The 27869-nt window shown below is 42.3% G+C and overlaps 1 protein-coding gene across 1 annotated transcript in view; it reads left to right on the top strand.

The window, feature by feature from the left end:
- TAMM41 (TAM41 mitochondrial translocator assembly and maintenance homolog) overlaps window positions 1-27869 on the top strand; it is a 50584-nt gene that overhangs the window by 13701 nt on the left and 9014 nt on the right. Inside the window, 4 exon segments of the mRNA XM_043588142.1 lie at window positions 13835-13980; window positions 24013-24105; window positions 24107-24179; window positions 25440-25502. Coding sequence (XP_043444077.1) covers window positions 13835-13980; window positions 24013-24105; window positions 24107-24179; window positions 25440-25502 — 375 coding nt within the window.

Here is a 27869-nt window from a genome sequence, read left to right as displayed (position 1 = left end):
TAATGTTTCACCACATTTGTGTTGTCATTCTCTTTGTACTAGTGGTTTTCTGACTCTAGTGTGCATCAGAATCCCCTGGAGGGCTTGTAAAAACAGACTCCTGGGCCCACCCACACACAGATGCTTTGGTAGGTCTGGGGGATGGAACCTAAGAATTTGTATTTCTGGAAAGTGGATGATGCCATTGCACCTCTATGAATCCCACTCGGAAAACCACTGCTCTCTCTGTATCTGCAAATACTGTATTATGGTTTTTTTTTCTGAACTATTTGAGAGTAGTTCATTCATATCCTGTCCCCATCAGGCCAAATGCTTCAGTATATGTTTCCCAAGAACAAGGATGTTCTCTTACGTAACCACAGTACAGTTGCCAAATTCAGGAAGTTTATCACCAATACAGTACTTTTATCAAATTGAGGATCCATAGTCCATATGTTATTGCTGGTCACAGTGATGTCCTTTTTAGTGTTTTTTCCCCCCTCAAGTACATGATCCAGTCAAGGATCACATTTATTAAGATGTCCTCTCTCTTTTATCTTTTAATCTGAAACACTTCCTTAGCCTTTTTTTGTCTTTCATGATATTCACATTTTGAAGTCTCAGACCAGTGATGTTTGTGCCCTGACAAGCAGAGTTTTCTCTCTTCTAAGCAATCCATGGGGAGACATTTGAAGATCATGAATATATTCTGCTTCCTGTCAAACTTCCTTCCTAGATTAAGCATTCAGTGATGATTCTGGCTTGAACCAGTCTTTACTATGATGGTTACAAAGTGGTGACTTTCCAGCTCCACCTCTCCTTGCACATAAAGGAAAAGCTTTCCCTTCTTCCCCATTCATTACTTTCTTTATCAATCTTAACTTCCTTTCCCTTTCTCCTTAAACTAGTTGTGTTCCTCAGATATGTCAAGGGCCCCCTTCAGAGGGGAAGGGGAAAGCTGAGAAAATAAAGCCCCTGGCCCCTAGCCCCTGACCTGGCCACAACCTGAGGGGAGTCCCCCTTCCTGTTTATTGTAGTAAGGATCTATGTAAAACTTCATTTACAAAAGAGTAGTCTGCTACTTTTAAAATAGTTTGAAAACCACTGTCTTAAATAAATGTCTTCTTTCCCAGCTTTTAAGTGTGAGTCAAGGAACTATGCTCAAAACACTGCAAAAGCAGTTTACTCATTTTCTGAATCCCTGTACAGATAAGATTTCATGGAAATCTAATGCTGAAAGAGACCACTAAGGCCTGTTCTTCAGTCTTTTTTTTCCCCCGAAAGGCAGCTTGTAGGACTACAGCTTCAGTTGCAATACTGGGGAGAAAGGAAGTGACAAAACCTCCGTCTTGGTCGCTTCCAGCTCCACGTGGCAGCAGCCCTGCCTTTCGGCAGAAAGTGGAGGAGCAAAGGCTGGTGCGGCTAAGTGCCAGGATGAATGGGCCTGCACGCCACATGTGGGCAAAAGGGGCCCCCATGCTCCCCTGTGAAGAAAGATGGACCCAGAGCCTTTTTTGAAGGGCTAACTTGGTGGGAGAGGTGCAGAGCCGATTTCTGCTTTGCCCACATCACTGCTGCTCTTCCATTTTCTCCCCATGATCAACATCAGCAGAGTGTTGGCTGGATTCTAGGAGTTCCTATACATTTTGAGCATTGACTAAAGAAGTTTATCAAATGACATAACTGCCTGCACCTATGAGCAGACTTTAAGTTAGCATTCAAGCTGCAATCAGTCTTCAGCTGACTTTTGCTTTGTCTCCTGGAAGGGCCGTGATTTATACCCTTCTCTTCTCCTGTACTGTGAAACAGGTACTGGGTGTTCAGTGAGTACTTGCTGACTCATAACAGTATCATTCTCTGTTTTTGCTTCTTTTATAATAATTATTATACAGCAGTATAGCAGTGCTATACCAGACACAGATAGGTAGGTGGGTAAGTAGATAGATGAGTAGGTAGGTGGGTCGAGGGGAGGTTAGTTATATAGAAAAGTCGATCATTTATTCCATCATTGAAACCTCACACAACAAGCCTGTTTGTTCAACAGACATTTCCAGTGTGCCTTCCATGTGGCACACACTGCCCCAGGTCCTGGGCATACACTGGTGAGCATGACGTGAGTGAGACTCCTCAAGGAGTTCATGTTCTCTTAGGTAGAGCCAGACAGTAAAGAAGCAGTAAGGTCATTTCAGAGAGTGGTAAGCGCAATGAAGAGAAGAAAATAACTCAAGATGAGGGCCACCGTAACGGTGGATAGTCAGGGAGGACCCTCTAAGGTAGTGATGTCTGAGCTCATATCTAATAGTGGCATGGAGCTTGCCCTGGGCTCCCAGGAGAAGGGCAGAGAGAGAGAGAGTGAAAGAGAGCGCGCTTCCTATGAGGCAGGTCCTCACCTTGGTGTGCCTGGCTCCAACTTTCTCAGCTTCCACTTTTTCCCATTTCTTATCTGGTCTCCTCTTGCTCTCTTATCGTTATATTATTTATTGCTTAACCCAGATTTGGATCTGAGAATTTGACCAAGGATCCCACTTTACTCATTTCACGGAGGTTGGCTTCTTTTTACTGCAAAATGTAGGACACAACATTTGGCACATGTTCTCCAGAGGGAACTGAATCCAGCTTGGTGCGGTCCCTAGCTTATATGTGAGACACTCTGCAAAGAGCATTCTATTAGCCAGTGGTTAGAACTGGGAACATACTTTTCCATTAGGACAACATTATATGATGATTGTTCCTAGGCCAGGACACAGCACAATTAATGGTTACCTACTCTATAATATAATGGAATTAAAGTGGAATAGTGAGGATAGGGAAGGATCTAGGCCTTGCAGGTAGATACCTTTCACAGGTATGAGACCTGCCTCAGGCCATGTGTTGAAAGGCAAGCTTTTCCTCTTGCCTTTCCTAGACTTCTGAGAACCCAGTATCCTTGAACTGATTGGATTCTAACCTTTCTGCAAATCACCTAAATCTCCCAAGCCCCCGGAATATTTCAAACTTTAAATTATCCACCAATCTCATTTTTATTTACAGCTTTGACATTTATTTTGCACCGTTTCCATGTGAGAGACAATATGTTGTTCCTAACCTGCGTAGGTCAGCATTTATCCCTGGAAGGGGGTGGGGATGGGGAGACAGGAAACAGCATCTCTCCATATTATTGGGCAAGTTTCTGCCCGTAGTCACTAGCAGAGACAAGAGCTGTCTGTATTACTAGTAGTAATAATAACCCCTTACAATTTTATATAGTATTTAAGGATCACTTTGCCTTGGGGGTCGGTCTTGATGGCTTTGTTGTAAATGATGGTGAGAAAGGAGTAGGTGGAAGATGAGAGCCTGAAAATTGGGAAGGCGAAAGCTTTCTAATCCTTCACTTATTCTTAGAAGTCAGCATTTAAGTAAACAGAAAAGGAAAACCAAATGAGCTTTAAAGGGTCACCTTGACCTTTCTCATGTAAGTGCAAACTATTAAAATGACTAATTTTACATAATGATCCTGGTTTAGCATTTATCAAATGAATCAGCGTCCCATACCTCATGAAGAATTAAAGCTATAATTTCTGCTCTAAGGAACTTCATGTTAATAAACATGCAGTCATAGTGAGTCAGTGATAGGCTTAAAAACAACACGTGTAAAAAAAGCAGGGAGTGTGAAAGAACACAGTTTGTTTAGGGAAGAAGGAATAGATAGATGTAACTGAAGTCCGTGGCTCATAGTAGGAGAAAACAGTAGTCATTATTATGTGCCAGGAACGACGCTCAATATTTTTGATTGAATAACTAGTTTAATCTTCACAATAACCCGTTCCTTTGACTGTGTGCTGATTTATTGCCCAATTTTAAGATTAGAAAACTGAGGGCCAGATCTGTCTAAGGTCATTTGTCTGGTAGGTTAGTAGGTAGTGGAGCTAGAATGTTATTTATTTATTTATTTATTTATCTATCTATCTATTTATTTATTTATTTATTTAAAAAATTTTTTTTTCAACGTTTATTTATTTTTGCGACAGAGAGAGACAGAGCATGAACGGGGGAGGGGCAGACAGAGAGGGAGACACAGAATCGGAAACAGGCTCCAGGCTCTGAGCCATCAGCCCAGAGCCTGACGCGGGGCTTGAACTCCCGGACCGCGAGATCGTGACCTGGCTGAAGTCGGACGCTTAACTGACTGCGCCACCCAGGTGCCCCTATTTTTTAATTTTTTTAACCTTTATTTATTTTTGAGACAGAGAGACAGAGCATGAATGGGGGAGGGGCAGAGAGAGAGGGAGACACAGAATCGGAAGCAGGCTCTAGGCTCTGAGCCATCAGCCCAGAGCCCGACGCGGGGCTTGAACTCACGGACCGCGAGATCGTGACCTGAGCTGAAGTCAGATGCTTAACCGACTGAGCCACCCAGGCACCCCTATTTATTTATTTTTTTTAATGTTTATTTATCTTGAGAGAAAGAGAGAGTGAGGGAGGGGCAGAGAGAGAGAGAGAGAGAGAGAGAGAGAATCCCAAGCAGGCTCCACACTGTCAGTGCAGAACCCAACATGGGGCTTGAACTCACAAACCCTGAGATCATGACCTGAGCTGAAATCAAGAGTTAGATGCTTAGTAGGGGCGCCTGGGTGGCTCAGTCAGTTAGGCATCTGTCTTCAATTCAGGTCATAATCTCACAGTTCCTGAGTTCAAGCCCCATGTCCAGCTCTGTGCTGACAGCTCAGAGCCTGGAGCCTGCTTTGGATTCTGTGTCTCCCTCTCTCTCTCTGCCCCTCCCCTGCTTGTGCTCTGTCTCTCTCTCTCTGGCTCTCAAAAATAACTAAACGTTAAAAAAAAGAGTCAGATGTTTAACTGACTGATCCACCCAGGCTCCCCTGGAGCTACAATTTTAGCCCACACTCTTCACCATTTAACTTCACTGCCTCTCTGGTATTTTGGAGAAGAGGTTGTGCCCTGGCCAGGCCAGGCAAGGCATTGAATACAAAGATAAATGAAAGTGGAATTTGACACCCTGTACACAAGCAGGAACCACAGGTTTCAGGCATTGCAAGACGGTGGGAGATTCATTGCTGTGGAAAGATCATTTTGCCAGCACTGTGCAGGAGGCAGAGAGACTAAAACAGGAAAAAGTCTTACTCAACAAATAATGATGAGAATCTCCTATGCCAAGCACTCTTTAAGCTCTGGGAATGAAGGAAGTAATTAAGGCAGGCATTGTCCCTGCCACTGTGGGGCTTTGATTCTGGTTGAAAAGTCAGTCAGCAAACACATGGCAGCACTAGAACAGGGGAGGGAGGCGAATGTGTACATGTTACATTAGTGTAACCAGGGAAGGCCTCTGGGGGAGATGGGGGATGACATCTGAACTGAGCACCACAGATGAGGACCCATGTGGAGGGCCCCCTCCCACCATGAGAGCCGTGCAGGCAGACAGCAAGATAGTTAGGACTGTGTTCGCATTTGGCCGGCCGTGCATCCCCAGCCTCTGGGACAATGCCATGGTACATAGTGGGCACCCTGCACATCTCTGTTGGGTGGATGGACAGGGCGTGAATGGTGATGAGGGCTCGAACTAGAGCAGCACCTCAGAGAAACGTACAAATTCAAATTCGTGTCAAGTCCTTAACTTCTTAAATCAAGTATCTTATTTTGTACCTTCCTTTTTTTTTTTTTTTTGAAACATTGTTGGGGCGCCTGGGTGGCGCAGTCGGTTAAGCGTCCAACTTCAGCCAGCTCACGATCTCGCGGTCCGTGAGTTCGAGCCCCGCATCAGGCTCTGGGCTGATGGCTCAGAGCCTGGAGCCTGTTTCCGATTCTGTGTGTCCCTCTCTCTCTGCCCCTCGCCCGTTCATGCTCTGTCTCTCTCTGTCCCAAAAAATAAATAAACGTTGAAAAAAAAAAATTAAAAAAAAAAAAAAAGAAACATTGTATTACTTCACCAAAAGCAGAATTAGTGAAGCATTTAAGAGCTGAGACTCGGGGCGCCTGGGTGGCACAGTCGGTTAAGCGTCCGACTTCAGCCAGTTCACAATCTCGCGGTCCGTGAGTTCGAGCCCCGCGTCGGGCTCTGGGCTGATGGCTCAGAGCCTGGAGCTTGTTTCCGATTCTGTGTCTCCCTCTCTCTCTGCCCCTCCCCCATTCATGCTTTGTCTCTCTCTGTCCCAAAAATAAATAAACGTTGGAAAAAAAAAAAAATTTAAAAAAAAAAAAAAAAAAGAGCTGAGACTCTAGAGTCAGAGGCCTGGGTTCGAATCTCAGCTGCACTCTTAATTTTTTGTTTTTAGGCAAGTTTCTTAGCACCTTGTGACTCAGTTTCTTCATTTCTAAAGAAGGGTTTTATATGGATTAAATTAAATCATACATGTAAATGTACTTAACACAGTGGTTGGCACACAGTAAGTGCTCAGCCATTGTTATCTTAGATACGTGGTGTTTATAGATACTAACACAGCCACTTGAGGTTGTAGACAAAAGAAAGAGAAAGATGGCAGTCAGCCCTGACTTTGAAGACTAGCTTTGTAGAAGTGCTTGAACCTCTCTGAGCCCATTTTCTTTTTGTAAAACAAAAAGAACTGTTCTATAATAAGGTTTTCAATGAGATAATATATATAAAAGTCCCAACATCATACCTCATTGATAGTTGGTTCTCAGAAAACGATTACTGTTATTATTCATTACTGTTATCGTGTATCATTGCTGGCCGCGTAAGTTTTTCTTAAGTTGAGACACCATTATTTGCTCGTTCAGTGGTAGGTGGACACTCAGTTTGGCTCCATTTATCATTTTATTAATGACACTGCTGTGAATCACTTTGGAGAAACTACTTTGTAGGGGAAGGGGGCAGAGAGGGCCATGAACTTCCTTGGACATGTTCTCCAAAATGGAATTATATTGTTAGTTATAAGAATTACAAAACTTGTTACATGTTGCCAAATAGTGCTTGTCAAAATTAGGAGGCGTTAGAGTTCACTTACATCAAGTGGATTATTTGGCCCTTTCCTGTCCTTGAGAAGTAAAAAACACCTTTAAGCACTCTTGTGTAAAAGAGAGAATGGGTTTCTTTCAATGCCAGGTTGTCTGAATTCAGGCTCAGCTACTTCTAGGAATAAGACAAAGCAAGGAAGTTGCCAGTTGAGTGATTCTTGGAGGAAAAAAAAATTAGTAATGGGTGCCAGCCCTGTAAAGTGTGAGTAAACATCCTCATTTCTGGACCCTGGTAAGAGCCAGTGAAGAAACTTTCTCTGGAGTGAGAGTTATTAAGTTTTATTCTATGAAAGTCACACCGTCTGAAACCTTGCAAGCAGTGTCACTGGATAACTTGCATATTGGAGATTGACTATTTCAGTAATTTGGAAGCATATTTCTCTCTGCTTGCCAAGCTTGAGCTTTTGCTGAAGTCTCAGTTGGAACTCTGTGCTTAGTCACTTGGTAATTTCTGAGAAAGCAGTACTCCAGAAGGGATATTAATTGTCAATAATAGCTAATGTTTTTGGATTACTTACTGTGTGTCGGATACTGTTCTAAGTGTTTTACATGTATTAACTCATTTAATCCCTGAATCTTATAAACTAGCTACTATTATTGCTTCCATCTTACATTTGAGGTAGTGAAGCCCAGAGAAGCTAAGTAGCTTGTAAGCTTGGATTTAAACAAAAGTGGTCTGGCTCTAGAACCTTTGCTCTTCTACAAAGAATCTGTGGTGGCGGGTGTGATTCCTGGTTCATATGTGGGACAGTCTTCCCCCAGGCCTCAGGGCCCTGGATGTGGCTCCCCACCTCCCTCCCTCCCCCGCCCCCACACCCACCTTGTCATCTTTTTCTGCTTGTGTTTTTTCCACAGCACTTCCTGTTGTCTGATACACTCGTTATTTTATTCACTTGTTGGTTTGTCTTTGGTCTCTGTTCCACTACTAGAATGTAAAGGGCAGAAATGTTTGTCTTTTTTGGCTCACTCTACCCCATGCTTATAATGGTACCTGACACATACTAGGTGAATGAACAGATAAATGGCTGTGATACTGGTGCCTTCCTGAACCAATATCGTAAACCCGATTCCTCCCTGTCTCTTTCTACACTCAGCCATTTTGTGTTCACGCAAGTATGAAAGGAAAGGTGATTCAAATTTGTATCACCAAGTGCATCAGCTGTTTATTCTTATCTCATTCTCTTCCACATTATGAGTTAGTGGGATATGGTGCCTTTTCTGCCACCATGGAGATATTTTGGGAGTTGCAATTTGAATGGTGTGTTAGACCGCCTCCTAGACATGCTGTCTTAGTCATCTTAAAATAGGTATTATTTTGTACACATGCAAAAGAATGAAGTTGGACTCCTAACTCATACTATGTAGAAAATTAACTCAAAATGGATCATGGATATAAGAGCTAAATCTATAAAGCTCTTAGAGTGACTTTGGGTTAGGTAGTGGTTTCCTAGATAGATACCAAAAGCACAAACAACAACAACAACAAAATAGATAAATGGGAGAAGAGATTTACAAATCATGTATCTGATAAGGAACTAGTATAAAGAATTCTTGGAATGCAATAAAAAAACAAGTAACCCAGTATAAAAATGGGCAAAGAATTTGAATAGACATGTTTTCAAAGAAAGTATACAAATAGCAAGCAAGCACATGAAAAGATGCTTGGCATCATTAGTCATTAGAGAAATGCCAGTTAACGCCACAGAAACAGTGCTTCATACAATGGCTATAATCAAAAAGACAAGAACAAGTGTGGATGAAGATGTGGAGAAGTTGAAACTTGCATGCATTGTTGGTGGGATTATAAAATGGTGAAGCTGCTTTGGAAAAACAGTTTGGCCGTTCCTGAAAATATTAAACATAGAGTTACCATATGGCTCAGCAATTCTACTCTTAAGTATCTACCTAAGATAAATGAGAACACATATCCACACGAAAACTTGTACACAAATGTTTATAGCAGCATTATTAAAAAAAAAAAAAAAAAGTAGCCCAAAAGTAGAAACAACCCAAATGTCCCTCAGCTGAGGAATGGATAAAAAAATGGGGTATATCTATCCAATGGACCATGATTTAGCCATGAACAGGAATGAGTATTAATACATGGTACAACATGACAAACTTTGACAACATAACACTAAGTCATAAAAGACCATTTATTGTACAATTCTATTTACATAAAATGTGCAGAATGGGCAAATCTACACATACGGAAAGTAGATTCGTCTTTGTCTAGGGCTGGGGTTGGAAGGGTGGAGGGAGACAGAGAGTGGCTGCTAATGGGTACAGGGTTTCTCTTAGGGAGGCCAAAATGTTCTAAAATTCAATGTTATATAACCCTCTAATATATTCTAAAAATACTTAAAAAATTGAATTGTATATTTTACATGTGTGAATTGTATGGTATGTGAATTACATCTCAAAAAACGCTGTTAAAAAAAAAAGAATATTATTTTGCCATATCAACATCCAATTTGGGCTCCTTTTCTTAAACACTACCACATAAGAAATTCCACTTCCGTAACCCTCACTGAAATGATCTGTTTTCACAGCACTTGCTGCCTCAAGCAGGGCGTATGTCTTTATATCTCTGATGTCTGGCACAGCTTCTGGTACTTACTAGCCACCCAAATATTTATTGAACTGAAATAGCGGCAGTGTTGCAGTTAGTTTAAGAGGGAAAAGTTAGCCAGTTATTATCTTCAAGGACTCAGGGCCTCCTCTGCCCTCTATCCTTTCCCCGTCCCAAATACATTATCACAGCAACAGTACTGTCTACTTTCCTATTTATGAAGCATTCTCTACTGCCTTAACTCACTTAAATCTAAAAAGGCGCCTGTGCGGCGCCTGGGTGGCTCATTTGACACTGACACCCAGTGAGTGTCCACCTCTTGATTTCAGCTCAGGTCACGATCCCAGGGTTGTGAGATCAAGCCCTGTGTCAGGCTCTGTGCTAAGCATGGGTCCTGCTTGGGATTCTCTTTCTCTCTCCCCTCCACTGCACATGCTTGCACGTTCTCTCTCTCTCTCTCTCTCAAATAAAAAAATAAAAATAACCTTGTGAGGTCAGTATGATTGTTATAGCCATTTTACAGAGAAGAAACCGACTCGGAAAGGTTAATCTCCAGTCCCCCTGAGACCCTGCCAGACTTGAGAGCCAGGGCCTTACCACTGTATGCTGTAGCCCCTTACATCCCTACCTTGGTAATAAGGCCCCTGACCACTGGAGGCATGCTAGAATCACAAAGCAGGCTGACTGCAGATGCTTCACAAGTCTCTGGGTTTGTTTCATTTCAAAGTTGAAGAGAAATTATCCTTTTGGTTACCCATTGTTACTAGACTGGCAGTTCTCTGGCTGGATCGGTCAAGATTTAAACTTATCAGTCGAGGTATAAAATAAAAGCAGTCGGTTTTTCTCAGTCCCTGTGTTTTGTTGCAAACGTCTCGGGAGGTAAGAAAACTTGATTCTTATGATCAAAGTGCTGGGTCATGCTGTGCCCACGATTTTATTCATGTTGTTCTGAAGAAGCAGGTCATAAGCCCATTCGCTTGCTCTTCCCTGTGGCTGACCTAGTTGTGCTGCACGGCAGCTGGACAAATTCAGTTCAGCAGATATTTACTGATGGTGCCTTCCCTGTGCCAGGCGGCGCACAAGGAGCTGGAGATGCAGGGGTGGAGAAGCCCCAGTCCTTGCTCTCAGAGAGTCCCTAGTATTTTCCAGGTCTTTCCTTTAATCACGACATGCCATTGTTCTTTTGGCAAGGATTTGCATTAGTCAGCTTTTACATTTTAGTAAAATACAGCCACTCTTTCAGAAAGTTACTGTCTAACATACAAGAACACTTCGTGGAATGCACAGAAAGAGAAGAAATGACACAAATGTGTAGAACTCAGCAATGATGCAAACTGATGTTTCACTTCAGAGCCAGCCAGGTTGGATTCAGAGTTGGGTGGTGTCCTATCCCTTCAAAGATCGATAGAATCCATTTATAGGCTCTAAATAAAAGCATAAGGATTTACACAAAGGAAAGTTAACCCAGCTCCTCCCCATTCACATTTGCCAAGTTAGCACGTCAGCATCCCATGCATCTGTTTAAAAATGCTAGAGGGGCGCCTGGGTGGCTCAGTCGGTTAAGCATCCGACTTTGGCTCAGCTCACGATCTTGTGGTCTGTGAGTTGAGCCCCGCGTACCGCTCTGTGCTGACAGCTCATAGCCTGGAGCCTGCTTCGGATTCTGTGTCTCCCTCTCTGTCTCTGCCCCTCCCCTGCTCGTGCTCTGTCTTTCTTGCTCTCAAAAATAAATAAAATATAAATTTTTTTAAATAAATAAATAAATAAATAAATAAATAATAAAAATGCTAGAAGTAATGTGCCAACATTATAGAAATGAGGGAAATGGAGGAAAATTGCAAAGCAGTGTAACACTAGTCACCTAAAATATCACTCCCCTGATACTGAGAGGTGGCTGTACCTTTGCACCTCAATCTCTTCATCTATAAAATTGGGAATACTTAGTACCTTCTTTAGAAGGCTTTGCCAGGACTAAACAAAGTAACAGTGCAAAGCACACACATACCACAATAAATGTGTACTTATTAGAGCAAAAATAACATTTTTCTGTAATCTTTTTGTCTTGTTTTCCCTGTTTGTTTTTTACAAAGTTTTCTTGTACTTTTGTGTCTTAGTTTCTTGCTTATTATATGATCATTTTCCATCTCACTGTGTGTGACTACTGTAATTCTTTAATGGCCATACGCTTCTGTGGTAGGGTGTGGGTGTACCACTGTAATTTATCCATTCCCCTGCTGTTGGACTTTTGGGCTGCTTCCAGTGTTTCGGTATTATAAATGGTGTCTCAGTGAACATTTGTATGTATGTAGCATATTCACTTACTTACTGGGTCCATTTCATCTCCGTCCTTGTTGCCCTGATGCTAAATGGGGTATAGAATACTATCTACCTAGGAGGATAGGGACGTGCGGATTGAACGAGGTAATACAGCAAAGCACTCGCAACAGTTCCTGGCCCTACCAGATGCTCAGCGGACATTACCACCTGACGTCTGTTTGAGTCTGTTTCTTTAGGCTCACTCTCCAGAGATAGGGTTGTCTCATTCCCTGCTTTCCGAAGGATTTTACCAGTTTATGAAGTCGATAATATTATATGAAAGGACCGATTTCTCTGCACTCTCTCTGGCAGTCATCCCAAGATGTAACTATGTTAACTCTCTTTCCCTTTAAAATAGTGAAAAAAATAAGTTTGTTCATATTTGGGCAGCCTGTTATGACCGGAACGCATTTCTGCTCACCGCCTTGAACAGATCTGGTGTGCCAAGATTAGGTTCCAGAGGCTGTTTCTAAGTCTGTTTTCATGAAGCTTGCAGTCCCCCGCTGCTTTCCATAAAATTGTAGCATAAATTGGTCTTTGGAAGCTTCAAAACCCAGCATATTTTATTCCTTACTGAAGTACATACTATTGGGTGTCTTTATTTTTTCCAAAACAAAGCAAAAGTTTGCTCTAGGAATACCTGTAGTGGCCCATAAGAATTTCAATGATCCCTCCTCTCCTGTCTCCCCAGAGGAAATAAATTGGCAAAGTTCACCGTATGTTTGGGTTTGCCCAGTTTTTACTTATCCTAGTGTAATTACTCATCATGCCACCTTCACTCTCAGAAGCGACCTGGTTTGGATGATGAATTACACTGTCACCTCTTCCCCAGGAATTTCTCAGCAGCTGGGGTATCTCCCTACACTTGCTACCTCACCATTTACATGGAGGACTTTCTCCCTGTCCAACAAAAGCTTCAGCCACAGTGGAGGCAAAAGCTTCAGCCTCCCAGGTAACTGGGAGGTCCTCACATGTGCCCAGCCTGTTTTGAATGCACATTAGCCCAGTAGGCGTTCCCTCAAGTTTTCACATTTTATCATCTCCCTCCCCTCCCCCATCTTGCTGATAATTGTCATAGGCAGGCCAGGGCACTTAAATTTATGTCAGAAGTAGTGTTATCCTTCAGAACTATATATTCTGCAGCTCAATTCATCCTCACATTTACCTCACATGTAGGTAAATGTAACATTCCTCATTCCTCACCAGTTGCAACTTAAAAAATGATACCTGCTTTCAAGTTCATCTTAAACGTAAACCTCTTCTTACTAGAACTTTTAACATTCATTGCTCTTGTGCTCAAATATAAGGTCCTTTTATATTCATCAAGTATCTCAGAGGCACTCATGCAAATGCAGGAAAAAGGTTCAAGCTGAGTAAGCAGTAGCAATAGCAAGGACGCATCTAAGGAGACACACAACCCCCAGCTCCATGATTGGTCCCAGGCAGAGTTTTGTTCACAGGATGAACCATCATAAGTATAGGTCCTTCTACATTGGAAAAACAAAAACAGGGAAGCCTGGGTGGCTCAGTCGGTTGAACATCCGGCTTTGGCTCAGGTCATGATCTCACGGTTCATGAGTTCAAGTTCCGCGTCGGGCTCTGTGCTGACAGGTCAGAGCTTGGAGCCTGTTTCAGATTCTGTGTCTCCCTCTCTCTCTGCCCCTCCCCCACTCATGCTCTATTTCTGTCTCTCTGTCAAAAATAAACATTAAAATTAAAAAAACAAAACAAAACAAAAACAAATCCGCTTCTCAATGGTGATTACCTTTTGTGCTTAGGTAACCAGCATAAAGGGCTTTATGATTTGGAAGCTCTCTTTTCCCCTAACAAGCATCCGCATTCCTTGGGTAATATATTCACGGCTTCAAAGAGGAAAAGCAAATGTTTTGAATGTGGGATGCTGCTATCTTGAGGTAGTGCAGGATGAATTTGGGGCTGTAGATTATAGATTAGGATGTGGACTCTCAAGGAAAAATTTGTTTTTCCATTTGTTTTAACCAGGCGACTTTCGGATGGTGGTTGGAGAGGATAAGACAAAAGTGTTGAATATTGTGAAGCCCAACATAGCCCACTTTCGTGAGCTCTATGGCAGCATACTGCAGGAGAATCCCCAAGTGGTGTATAAAATCCAGCAAGGCAGACTGGAGGTAAATTGTGTGTGGGAAATAATTTACATTGTTCCTAAGGCAAGAGCTATTTTAAGAGGAAGAAGTAAGGGTTAGAACAGTATGACTAGTGTGATAACATTTGCAGTTTAAAAAGTAAGTTTCATATGGAAACATACTCTTCTGTGTATTTGGAATAATGCTAAAAAGTAACACAAGAGACTAGTAATAAGAGGCCACCTTTGGGGAGAGGAACCAGGGCTGACATGGGAGAGGGACCTGTCTTCACCACGTTTATCTTTTTTTGCCATTTGAAATTCTTATTATGCATACTAATTACCAATCAAAAATGAGTAAAAATAAACTCTCAGATTTACCTTCTTTTCGCCCCCAATCCCATTTGTGTCCCCAGATGTAACCTTACTGACAGTTTGGCATATATTCTCCCAGATCTTTTGTGTGCATTTTTGTATTTATTTGTACATATACACCTGTATGAAGAAGTTTGGTCTTTGGTTTTGTTTTATATAAATGGACTCTTACTTACACATATTATTCTGATGCTTATTTTTTCCCCAGTTGTTATGTTTATTATGTCTTGGAACTTTCCTTTTGAAATATCAAATAAAACTTTCAGAGTATCTTTAAAAATTATATTATTAAGTATTTGAAAATAAGTATTAAAGAACTTTTCCTTTGAGGAAAGTGATTTGGATTTAAGGGTTTTTTTTTTAACTGTAAAAAACCCAGGTTTTTATTTTATGTTTAGCATAAAGAACACTGTATTTTACCTTTTTTTTTTTTTAAGAGACAGAGAGGGACAGAGCACAAGCAGGGAAGGGGCAGAGAGAGAGGGAGACTCAGAATCCCAAGCAGGGTTCAGGCTATGAGCTGTCAGCATAGAGCCCGATGCAAGGCTCAAACCCACGAAAGTGAGATCATGACGTGAGCCAAAGTCAGAAGCTCAACGACTGAACCACCCAGGCACCCCTGCATTTTACTTTTTTTAAAAAAATTTTTTTAACATTTATTTATTATTGAGAGATAAGGAAAGATAGAGCATGAGCATGGGAGGGGCAGACAGAGGAGGAGACACAGAATCTGAAGCAGGCTCCAGGTTCTGAACTGTCAGCACAGAACCCGACTAGAACTCACAAAGCTGAGATGATGACCTGAGTCGGTTGGATGCTTAACCTACTGAGCCACCCAGGCACCGCCCGCACCCTGTATTTTACTTTTTTAATGCTCTTCCTCTTCCAAATAAAAGGGACACCTAATAAGGTTTTTTTTTTTAATTTTTACTTTTGTCAACATAATGCATGCATATGGGTTTTGTTTGTTTTTTTTTTAAGTCTACTTATTTATTTTGAGAGAGAGGGAGAGAAAGAATCCCAAGCAGACTCTGCACTAGCAGCACAGAGCCTGATGCAGGGCTCAAGCTCATGAACCGCGATCATGACCTGAGCCAAAACCAAGAGTAGACACTTAAGTGACTGAGCCACCCAGGCACCCAACATGCACGTGGTTTAAAAACCAAGTGGTGGGGCGCCTGGGTGGCGCAGTCGGTTAAGCGTCCGACTTCAGCCAGGTCACGATCTCTCGGTCCGTGAGTTCGAGCCCCGCGTCAGGCTCTGGGCTGATGGCTCAGAGCCTGGAGCCTGTTTCCAATTCTGTGTCTCCCTCTCTCTCTGCCCCTCCCCCATTCATGCTTTGTCTCTCTCTGTCCCAAAAATAAATAAACGTTAAAAAAAAAACAAAACCAAGTGGTACCTCACAGTTTATAACAAAAAGTAGTGGTTCCCTCCTGTGCACTTTCCTACTCCTCAGTGCTGCTTCCCAGAGGTGAGGGCTACCCTTTCACTAGAAGGCCCGATGTTTACCTCCATGTCTCTAAACAATATGATTTGACTGTTATTTCTTGCTTTCCCCGCTTTTATGCTGCATTTTTGTCACCCGTCTATGAAAGAAGAGGATTTTTTTACTCTTATGCCATTCCCATCAACGTGCACTCACGCATGTGCGTACGCACCCCCACCCCCCCACACTTACCTTGCCACCTCACTTCCTCTTGCTTCACATATAGTTATTTCATAATTTTTGGTTAGGTTAATATTCAATATTTATTATGAGAACTTATTTTTCTTCATTGCTGAGGTATACTACTATGAAACTTCCTTTCCTGAACAAATTTGTTTTTCTTGGAGTTCATAATTGTCTCATTTTCTTCATTTGCTTGGTTTTCTGTGTACCTATCACTAATTCATACCCTCTTATAAATCTTTATAGCTTCTCCCCTTATAGACAAACATCACACATTTTCCGTTTCTTGTTTTTCTTGGGGACATTTCTTCCTGGAGCCCTGCGTACCCTGTCTTTTCTGGACTGGTTGTTTTCTAGGCTTGCTGCACAGCTCTTCTCCTGGAACATCTTTTCATTATCACCCTGGGGATTTTTTCTGCCTCTCTTCTTTGGTAATTTTTTATTTTCTGCATCTTTTATCTTCCTCTTTCATGGTAACACTTTAATTTTGGTGAATTGTACCTTCTAGTACCTCTCTAACATCAGTTGCGAGGAAGGTAAATTTTTTGAGACTATGTACATCTGAAAATTCTACCCTTGCACTGACTGATGGGGTCCATATCACATTCTAGGTTGGAAATAATTTTCCCGTAGACTTTTTAAGTCGTAGCTTCACTTCTTCTAGTTTCTGAGTGTTGTGTTAAAAAGTCCAGCGGCAGGGGTGCCTGGGTGGCTAAGTTGGTTAAGTGTCCAACTCTTGGTTTTAGCTCATGTTGTGATCTCACAGTTCTTGGGATCAAGCCCTGCATCATGTGATTCTCTCTCTCCCTGTCTCTCTGCCCCTCTCCTGTTCATGCACATTTTTTTCTCTCTCTTTCTCTCTTAAAAAAAAAGTCCAATGACATTCAGATTGCCTGTCCTTTAGATGTGACCTTTTTAGCTCTGGGACAGTGTTTAGGATCTTTTCCTTTTTTCTAATGTTCTTAAATTTCATGATGGTTTGTCTTTATATATGTGTTTTTCACTATTATTCTGGCATTTCATGAACCTTTTCATCTGGAAATTCATGAGCTCCAGTTCTAGGAAATTTTATTATTTCTATAATAATTTTCTTCATACCCATTTTCTTACTTTGTTCTTCCTGGAATTTCTGTTAACTGGTTGTCAGGCCGCCTGGTTTGATCTTTTTTGTTTCTCTTTCCTCTTTCCTGTTTCTTTGGGGATTTTGTTCTGCTTTCCAGAAGGATTTTTCAAATTGATCTTGTAGCACTTCTATTGAATTTTTAATTTCCTCTGATGTTCTTTTTTTCTTATAGCATCCTGTTCTTGTTTTACAAATGCATTAGCTTTCCTCAGCCCTTTAGTAGTCTTTATTATAATTTTTGAAGTTCTGTCTTTGTCCCTACATTGTCTCTGTTTCTCTTAGATACCTTTTTCATTTGATTCACCCTTGTCTGCTGTTAGAAGCTTTCCTCAAATGTTTGGATATCCTTTGTGTCCTGTTTTTAAAAAGAGAGGCACTCTCTGAAAATGCAGACTGGAAGTTCTTTGTGATGGACAGGGCTCGTCAGCTATGGGCTTCATTGCAGGATTATGGGGCAAGAGGGACCTGGCTGTTTCATTAGAGGACCCCAAGTATCAGTATCTGTAGGATTTATCCAAAGGGACATCATCTGCTCCCTGGTTCAGGATCAGGAAGGATAACATGCCTACCTGCCAACTTTCAGGAAACTTTTGGGAAACTGAGCAAGGGGGAAGGGCTGGGAATTTTCTTTGACTGTGAATATAAACGTTTCCAAGTTCCTCACTATGGCCTGTGAAAGTCTGCATAATCTAAGTTCTCATTGTTCTCTTCGCCTGGGGAAACTTAAGGGGGTAAGATGAACTACAGTTCCCAGGCTGCATCTGGTCTGAAGCTGTAACTGACACCTACCTGCTCCATCAGTTACTACCTATTCTAAATTCCCCTCACCCTCATCTGGCATTTGTGCTGGGCTCAACCTGGTGGCCCAGACCTTCATCCCTGAGGGGCCTGAGACCCGGTTACCATGCCCATCTCAGGCTATGGTTGCTGCCCTTTCCATCTACCACCAACATTGGGCAAGCGATGCTGAGAGATTGTGCCAGCAGCCCTACCCCTGATGATGAGGATCTGTTACTTCTGCCAGTATGGTGACTCCTTTCAGTGTCTGCTGGCATGGGATCTGAAGGCAGTAGGTGGCAGTCCTAGCTTCAAGTTTAAAGTCCTAAAGTTATGGAGATGGGAAGCACACATTTCCCAAGTGGGTCACTGGGAATGTTGGTAGGCAAGGCCGTCTGTTACATGCCTTGGTTCCCAGACCTATGTATTCCACCAGTTGAGAACATAGTACTAGATAGCGGGCATTACTTTAGGATGTGCACTGCACCCCGCATGCTCACAGAGTATCGTCTCCAAGCTGCTGCCTCAGCTGTTCTTCATTGTTCGGCCATAGCATTTTTTCCCGTAGCACTATTGGCATTTTAGGCTGGATGATTCTTTGTGATGTGGGCCCCAAGTTTCCCCTTTTTGAGAACTGCTCTGTGAGTCTGGCAGCCTTAGTGCAGTGTTTGGTAGGAAGAGTGGAGCCATGGTCCTGTGCCATTGCTACATCTGTGTACCTCTTGCGCTCTAAAGTGGGTCCCCTAAGTGATGTTACACAGCACAACCATGTTGGCGAAGCAAGTATTCTGTAAGCCCTGGAATGGTGCTGGCTAGGTCCTGCGGGCAGGAAAGGCAAACCCATGCTCAATATATGTGTTATTTCCAACTGAGATGAATTGCTGCCCCTTCCCTTGTGGAAGGGGTTCAATGTAGTCAGCCTCCACCAAGTGGCTGGTTATTCTCAAGAGATGGTCCTATTTTCAGGATCTCAGTGTTGGCTTCTGTTGCTGTCAGGATAGAGTTTCCAAAGCAGCAGTAGCTAAGTCAGCCTTAGGCCTAGGCAGAGCCTCTATCCCCGTCACCATGGCTACTCCTTCGAGAAGCCAGATGCCAGCACTGGGATGACAAAGGCTGTTGAATCAACTGGCTGAGTTTTTCTTTTGGTTATTGTTGGTTCTTTTGTGAAGGATGCTCATGCTGGACATTAACATACAATACAAAGATCCTCACACCTTGTGCCCACCTCCAGTAGGTCCATCCACATGCCTCTTCTTCCCAGTTTTTTGTCTTCAGTCTTCCAATCTTTTTCCTTTTAGGTGCAACCAACCAACGAACCATGCTTTGGTCCCCATGAGTCTTTGTATATTCTTACCTGGGCCCACTTTTCCATGTTATGTGCATGACCAGGTACACTCCCTGAAGCATGCCCATTTGGGAAGATTTTCCCTTAATGTCTTTCAGGGCCATCCCTGAGTGAGGCTGTAATGCATCATTTTTAGTTTGTACATGCCAAGTCAAATCCTCCATGAAGCAAGCTCATCCCTTATCTTCCCCCAAAATCCAATCACAAGGGAACCTCCCTGTAGCCGTATGCATGACCCAATGGGAAAGTAGAACGGTATGCACTGGAACAACTGTGCTGTACTCTACGTTGTACAGCTGTACACAGTTGTGCCAATGCACAGTAGATATTATGGGGGCCTAGGCTTCCTGTTTGTGGAGCTCACTACTTCTGGCCTTACTTCTGTCCAATGCTAGTATAGCCCTTTCATCTTCAGTGCAATACTGTTGAGCCTGCCTGACCTTAAGACTTGATGGATACAGGAGGTTCCAGCTCGTGATGGGCAGTTCTTGATGCATGGTGACTTGGTGACCCATGGTTAGGAGCTCCATCTCTCCATCTCTCCGTCTTGTATCTAGGAGCTGATTTCAAATGGTGTATGATTCTTCACTGCATATGGCAAGGCCTTGCCCCAGAACCCTAGCAGTCCACATTATGATCTCCTCAAGGGAGCCTACCACAAGCTTCCTGTGGCTTCTTTTTATACTGAAGATACACTTTGTACTATAGAGTTTACAGGGTTGTGTGGCCCAAGGGGTGGGGCCGCTTGCACTGCTGCCTGGATCTTTCGTAGAGCTCTTTTCTGCTCTGAGCCTCACCAACCTGACATCCTTTTATATCACTTGGTAAATGGGTCTGAGCATGACACCCAAGTGTGGAATATGCTGCCTCCAAAACCTGGAGGGCCTACCAGGCATCATGCTTCAATCTTAGCAGTGAGAGGTGCAAGATGCAAGAAACTGATCTTAACTTTGGGGAGGATGTCCCAGCATGCTTCACACCACTCGACGCCTAAACACTGATGTGTTTAAACTACTGATGTGGTAGACTCCTGAAACTTCTACCCTCTGGAGTATGTCTATCAAGGACTCCAGTGTGCTTACCCCTTGTTGTTTATCAGGTAACAGTAGCAACATACCATTGATGTAGTGGACCAGCATGAGATTATACAGAATGTCCAAATAGTCTGGTTTTCTTGGGCTATCTTATGACAGAGGATGGGAGAGTTAACATAGCCCTGAAGCAAACCATAAGAGATACTGTTGTCTGTCTCATGAATGTGAGCTGCTTCTGATCCAACTGCCCAGTAAGAATGGAAAAGAATGCATTCCCCAGGTCTTGGCCCCATCCAGATACCTGCAGTTCTGTTGACTTGCTCTAGCAGACTTACCACATCTACAGGAGATATAACAGGGACTTCTACTTGGTTGAGTTGTGGTAGTCTACTATAATCTTCCAGAACCCATTTGGCTTTTGTGACGGCCAGACTTAGTGGAAATATGATGGAGACCAATAGGGTTCTCCAAAGAAACAGAGCCAGTCTGTGTGTGTGTGTGTGTGTGTGTGTGTGTGTGTGTATGTCTGTGTGTGTGTGTGTGTGTGTGTGTGTGTGTGTGTGTGTGTGTGGAGAGAGAGAGAGATTGAGATTTTAAGGAATTAAATTGTGGGGTCTGTCAAGTTTGAAATTTACAGGGAAGAGCCAGCAGGCTGGAGACCCGGGAAGAGTAGTTTTAAGTCTGAGGGCTATCTGGAGGCAGAATTCCTTCTTCCTCAGGAGACTTGAGTCTTTCTTCTTAAGGCCTTTGACTGATTAGATGAGGCCCACCTGCATTCTAGAGTGTAATCTGCTTTACTCAGAGTCTACTGACTTAAATGTTAATTATGTTGGACCAAGCAACTGAGCACTATAGCCTAGCCAAGTGACACAAAATTAAACATCACACCCCTGCATCTTTAGGTTTACAGATGGCATTAATCTCTGCCTTTCCTCCTGAAATGTGTTGGGTTTTTTTAGTTACTCTGTTGGATAAGAGGTAAAAACGGCAGCTTCAGAGGCTTCCACTCGCTTCCATATTATGACAACTCCAGAATGCCATCATGGAATATGCTTTTTAGGACCATTCCTGGTACCTATTGGTAGGATGGGAATTGAGTGGATCTGAAGCAAGCCCTCATCTGATCCTATGGTGGCGCTGTAGAGCTAGATGGCCCTTCCTAGTTATCCTAGCTTGGGGAAGAGAGGCCAGTGGTACCCCTTCATCTTCTCGTCTTGGGATCCAATAAGCTCCCTTTGGTTGAGGATAAGTCTGAGAGAGACTGTAAGAGAGGGATCCAGCCGATTTTCCCAGCAGCTAGTGGAATGAGTACCTTGGCTCTTTAGCTCATCTACTTTTTTAAAATGTCAGTTGTATTGATATATAATTCACATGCCATAAAATTCAGTGGTTTTTAGTATATTTACAGAGTTGTGCAACTGTCACTACAATCTAATTTGACAACATTTCCATCAGTCCAAAAACATCCTTGTTAGCAGTCCCTAGCTCCTGTTCCCCACAGGCAACCCCTAATCTGTTTTCTGCTTCTATGGATTTGTCTGTTCTGGACACTTCACATAAATGGAAACATACAGTATGTGGTCTTTTCCATATCTGCTTTTATTTTATTTTATTTTATTATTTTTTTTTTAATTTTTTTTTCAACGTTTATTTATTTTTGGGACGGAGAGAGACAGAGCATGAACGGGGGGAGGGGCAGAGAGAGAGGGAGACACAGAATCAGAAACAGGCTCCAGGCTCTGAGCCATCAGCCCAGAGCCCGACGCGGGGCTCGAACTCACGGACCGCGAGATCGTGACCTGGCTGAAGTCGGACGCTTAACCAACTGCGCCACCCAGGCGCCCCCATATCTGCTTTTAAAATGCAGTTTGACTCTCACAATTTTGCTTAATGCTTTCACTACCATGTTTTAATGGAGAATCAAAGAGTAAAGATAATTACACAGAATTTAGCAATTTATTTGAACATGTCACCTAATATTTTGTCTCTTGACACATGCCTATAAGCAAAAATTCCAGTGCATTCTTTTCCTCAAGAGAAAGCAGTAGCAAATACTTTTTTTTTTAATTAAAAAAAATGTTTTTATTTATTTTTGACAGAGAGCAAGAGAGAAAGAGCGCATGTGAGCCAGGGAGGGGCAGAGAGAGGGAGACACAGAATCCAAAGGAAGGCTCCAGGCTCTGAGTTGTCAGCACAGAGCCTGATGTGGGATCGAACCATGAGATCATGACCTGGGCCCAAGTCGGATGTTTAACCGACTGAGCCACCCAGAGGCCCTGCAAATACTATTTTTTAATTCCTCATATTACTCAAGCCATTTGGCATCTCTGAAATTCCTGAAAGTTTCATAGATAAACCCTTACAGAAATATAAGGTCTTTTTGGCTAATCTCAATTCTTAGCCCCAAAATATGAGTCCATAAATGTTATTTCTAGCAAATCTACAAAAGTGTCCACATTTTTTGTCCTTTGTCTAAGCAAAACTAAACAGTGGTCAAATCCTGTGAATTTAGAACCATCTTAATGATGAATACGAAATATTCAGGTTAAAAAAAAAAACCTTTACTTTTACTGGAGCCACAAGATAATAGTATTTTCTTCTTATTTGCATTAATTTTATAGAAAACTAGAAAATCCAGGCATTAATACTCAATAAATACTTGTGGAATGAAAAAAAGGTGGTAGAATGAGTGAATTCTAATTGTTAAGATGTTAGTCATATCTGGAAAATCTGAATCTAAAATTGAATACATTTGTCTAATTTTTTTCTTATTGTTCTTTTAGTCAAAGTTAAAACCTAAACATTTGTTGAAAGAATACAAGACAGATTCTTACCTGGAAAATAATGGATGAGCTGTTGAGGGCAGGGTTACTGGTTCTCACCTTGGCAGGCAGTCAATGTTTACATGATTTTATAAAAACTTAGTTCCATGGAGCAAAGTATATTAAACTGGAGTTAGGGAAGCAAGGTGTGGCCTCGGCTCTGTGGCTAACTTTTGATTCAAAGTAAAGTCTGATGCATAGTTTTGTATGTTTTGCTTCTGTATTTGTCTTTCAACTTGATGTATTTAGAATTCTTGGGAATAGAAAACACTGGTTTCTATTTCTTACCTAATCCTAGGTAAGAAATAATGACAACTAAGTTTTATTGATGCAGGTATACATTCCTTTATTCAACCAATGTTTTTTGACTACCTCCTGTGTGCCAGGAGATTAAAAGTGAATAAGCTTAGTCCTTGTCATCAATTTATTCCTACAGCTTATGAAACACAGCATGGGAAGTCAAAGGCCCAGAAGGCAGGAGACATGAGGTTAGAGCACCCCTCTCTCCTACTGGCTGTATAATCCTGGATGTGTCACTCAGCGCCCTGCCCCTCTGTTTAAAATGGAGAGAGAGTTTGAGTGCCTGGATTTGCTGAACCTCAGTGAATGTTAACTGTAGCCTCACTTCCTTTAACTGCTGGATTTAAGACAAATAGAAATTTTGAAGCTGAGAGTGAGAAATTGATCCTTGAAAGAGGCTTCTATTCTTTTCTCATGTAAAAATGGACTATGATAGGAAAAGAAGTGGCTTTTTTGAAGGAACATAGGATCTGAACTCTTAGGCATTCAGTTTCAGAAAAGGAGTAACTCTCCTTAGTATGCCGCCCAGGGTATGGGTTCATGTATGTTTGTGTGACTTGAAAGCCATATGTCCTTGAATCTTTATAGAATTCAAAGAACTTACCATAGATATTATCTTTTTTTTTTTCTTAGATAGATAAAAGCCCAGAAGGACAATTCACTCAGCTAATGACATTGCCTAAAACCTTACAGCAACAAATAAATCATGTTATGGACCCTCCTGGAAAAAAACAGAGATGTGGAAGAAACTTTATTACAAGTTGCTCATGATCCAGACTGTGGAGAGGTGGTGCGACAAGGTATGTTTATGAATTTGACGTTGAGGAAGTGCTGGCCGTGGGTAAAAAGCAAACTTTGTGACGGAGACATATTCTTTATTCTTTTTTGCTTAATTGAGATCAAGAGACAGATTGTCCCAGGGAAGAAGAAAGCACTAACAATCTGGGGTTTTTCCAGATCTAAATTGTCATTTGTTTGAAGTAGGGTGGCGTAAGTACTTCTGTTTTCAGATTCCTGGGTCCTAAATCACTGTCAAAGGGGGAAACAATGTTTGTTTTGGTTCCAAGAGCATAACTTCTAGAAGTTATTCCAAAGACTCCCCTGTGTTCTTCACGGTGGTCTGAGAAGGAAGGAGACTGGTGACATTTTTAGTGCTTTTGTAACATCAGGAATACAGCTTTCATCAGCCAACTCCCCTTCGATGTGTCTCTGTGTGTTCACTAGATTCCCTCTGACGTGGCCTGTAATATGTTCCACATATTATCCCCAGGACCTTCCTCATGTTTACCCAAAAATCTTATCTTCGGAGACCCACTTCCTTTTGGAGGTGTTAAAGATAATGTAGAAAGGCAGTCAGTAAAGAAATAGTTACGATTGAAAACAACTCCCTCCCCCACATACCATATTTTCCTGTTTTACTGAGTACATATTTATGAGCTCCTCAAGGATGCAGGCTCCTGCGCTAGATGCTCTTGACCGTGACGGTACTGAGCGTTAACTCCAGTGGGCGGACCCACGTACTCTCTCGGGGACCTGCCCCAGGCTGTCAGAGCATGCATTCAGGTTACCATGTACCTATTCTGAAGATGAGTGAGGAGGCATATTGTTTGTTCTTTCCCACTTTAACATGATTCTGGTCGCAGGAGTCCTGTATATGTTTTCAGAATGAAAGCTCTTCTCCTAGGCAGAAACTTTGGGGTTTTTCTTTTAAGTCATTTCAAATCTTGGGGTTGAGAACCAGCAGCCTTAAGCAGATTTAAAGTCATAAAATGACCTCTGAGGGTGACTTAGTCCACCCCTATTAATAAAGGTGAGGAGGACCAGGCCCAGAGGGGACCAGGCGTTTGCTTGTGCTCACAAGTTGGTGACATGGCCGGCGGCTCCGGGCTTCTGGCCCTCAATCCTGATACCCTTCCCACTGTTGTTCTGTGACACCAGGACAGAGATGGATTTGCTCATTTTATTGGATAACTGGAAAGAACATTTAGTTTTAGGTTTTAAAAGTGTTAAGATGACTAACATCTGGCTTTTTTGGCCTCCTTGTTGGTTTTTTCTCACAGGGCTTTCAGCAATTGTGAGACCTTCTAGTATGAAACAGAGCACCAAAGGCATTTTCACTGCCGGTAAGAACTTTGGAAAATCTATGCTTGATGTGCCTCCTGGATTGAGTGGCCTCAGCACTCCTGATTAAAACATAAAGCTTTATCTGTATCCTGCAAGTACTTCTGAAGTGCTGAATTTTGATGGGCATGAACTAGGACATAGCAATGGCGTACAGACAGACAAAACGGAACTGTCATCTGGTCTAGAGAAGTCAAACCGTGGGAGGTGATGTTGGAAGCCTTGCTCCCCTCTCAGTTCTCTGAACAACTCCTCATATACAGCTTGTCCCCTGGCTTTTGGATTTCTGAAAGTTGCCTGTGCATATTGTTGCAAAAGCGGCAGTACCTTGCCCTTCCCCCCACTGCCCCTCTCCAGAGACCCGTAGTGGGTGCTTTGTCTGCCCTGCCCATTTTCTCTGTAGTGGGTGCATGCTGCTGCCTCCCTCCATTTCAGTTCCAGGCATCATCTGTTGACTGCTCGCTCTGGCAGGTTAGAATTTGGCTCTCGCACCCACCCTGCCCCACACACTCACCACTCCCATCCCTTGGTCCTAAGGTAGTTGCTTCAACGAAGTCAGTTGCCTGAGTTTACAGCATATGACTCTGCTATTGTGATTCATAGGTGAGCCACATCATACGCTTTGCTTTCCCTGCACCACTGTCTTTTCCCACGTAGATCATCTCCCATGTCTTGCAAGAGGGATCCCGTCTCCTGACTCTTGTGCCTTTTGTTTTTGCGGTGCCCGCTCTCATTTTGGGGAAGCACGCCATCCAGTCATTTCCTAAGAAAGGATGCAAGGAAGCAACTCTGGAGACTGTATACAACTCGAAATATCTTTAGCTTACCCTCACATGGAATTGACACTTCGGCTGGAGAGAGATAGAAATCATTTTTTAAAGAATTTCAATATTATTATTCCAATTGTCTTCCCACTTGAGGATTGCTATCGAGGCCCAACGCCATCCTGCTTCTCAGTCCTTCATGTGTGTTCTTTCTGGAAGCCGATTAGGTCTTCTTTTGCCCCAGGGCTCTAACATTTCTCAGGGATATACTTTGATAATGAATCTGTTTTTATCTATTTTACTGGGTACTCATTGCCCTTTCATTTTGGAAACTCAGAAAAAAAGAATATAAGAAAATGTTCTTTTATTGTTGCTTTAAGTTCTCATCTGTTTTCTCTCTTCTCTTTCTGGAACTCCTTTTCTTCAGATATTGGACTCCTTTGGTTTTGAAGAGCCCTTTGGTTTTCTTTCATCTGTGTTTTTGTTTTTTTTGTTTTTGTTTTTGTTTTTATCTCTTTATCTTTTTGCTCTGCTTTCTGGGAGATTTTCTCAACTGTAGTTTCCAACCCTTCTATTGAGGTTTTTGTTTGTGCTATTATATGTTTTAATTGCCAGGAGCTCTTTCTGTTTTGTTTTGTTTTGTTTTTTATTCTCTGAATGTACATTTAAAAACATTTTTTTTTAAACATCCTGCTATTGTCTTATGGGCCTAAGCATTTGAACATAGCTTTGGATATTGCTACACTGCCCTCCAGAATGATTGTATCAATCTATAGTCCTACTAGCAGTAAAGGAGAGTTCTCATCCCCCCCATTTTCTCCAGTACTTGGTATTGTCAAATGATGGACTTTCCTAGTTCAGTCTTTTGTGATGTGACCATCTACTGAGCCTCTCTCATGTGCTAGCCATGCAGGATACAGAAGTGAACACAACACCATCCTGCCTTCAAGGAGTTCATAAACTGGATGTGTACATTTGCAGTAACAAGGGATAGATGGCACAGAGCTAACCCAGAGAAGCGAGTAATCTTCCAGCCTGATTCTGATCCCTGGGCTGAGATTGCCAGGAAGCTGGTGTGGTCACACCTCTTAACCTCTCACCCCAGCTGCCTGGATACCCAGCACAGCGTTTGGCCTCGAGGACACAGTGTTGCCTTCCTGAATCTTTGGGAAGATTCAGCCAAAAATTCAACAAAGATTTAGTAGCACATGTGCCAAATCTACTCAGCTAAAGATTTTGCTACCACTCAGGAGTGTATAGCTTTGCATTTCCAATTAAGATATTTAATCTATGATCCTGCTGGCTTATCCTAGCAAGGTGAAGATGAGGTGTCTTTGTTTGCTTGGGTGGTTCAGGCTATTAATCTGTGATTTGCATGATTGCAGCTTCTTGGGTGGGGCTGAATGCTCTTTTTAAAATTTTTTTTATTTTGAGCCTCTTGTGCTTTAAAGAAAGATTCATGGATTTTTTTTTTTTAGTTGTGATCATGTTTTAAAATGTTTCTTTTAGAAATTAAGTTAAAATTTTTACAGATGAAAGGACAAGATGTCTGAGATTTGCTTCAAAATCAAACATGGTGGAGGGAAGTGGGTAAGGGGTAGATAA

The sequence above is a fragment of the Prionailurus bengalensis genome, chromosome A2, assembly GCF_016509475.1.
Source record: "Prionailurus bengalensis isolate Pbe53 chromosome A2, Fcat_Pben_1.1_paternal_pri, whole genome shotgun sequence".
NCBI classification, from domain to species: Eukaryota; Metazoa; Chordata; class Mammalia; order Carnivora; family Felidae; genus Prionailurus; species Prionailurus bengalensis.
This window is presented reverse-complemented; position numbering and strand designations above follow the sequence as displayed.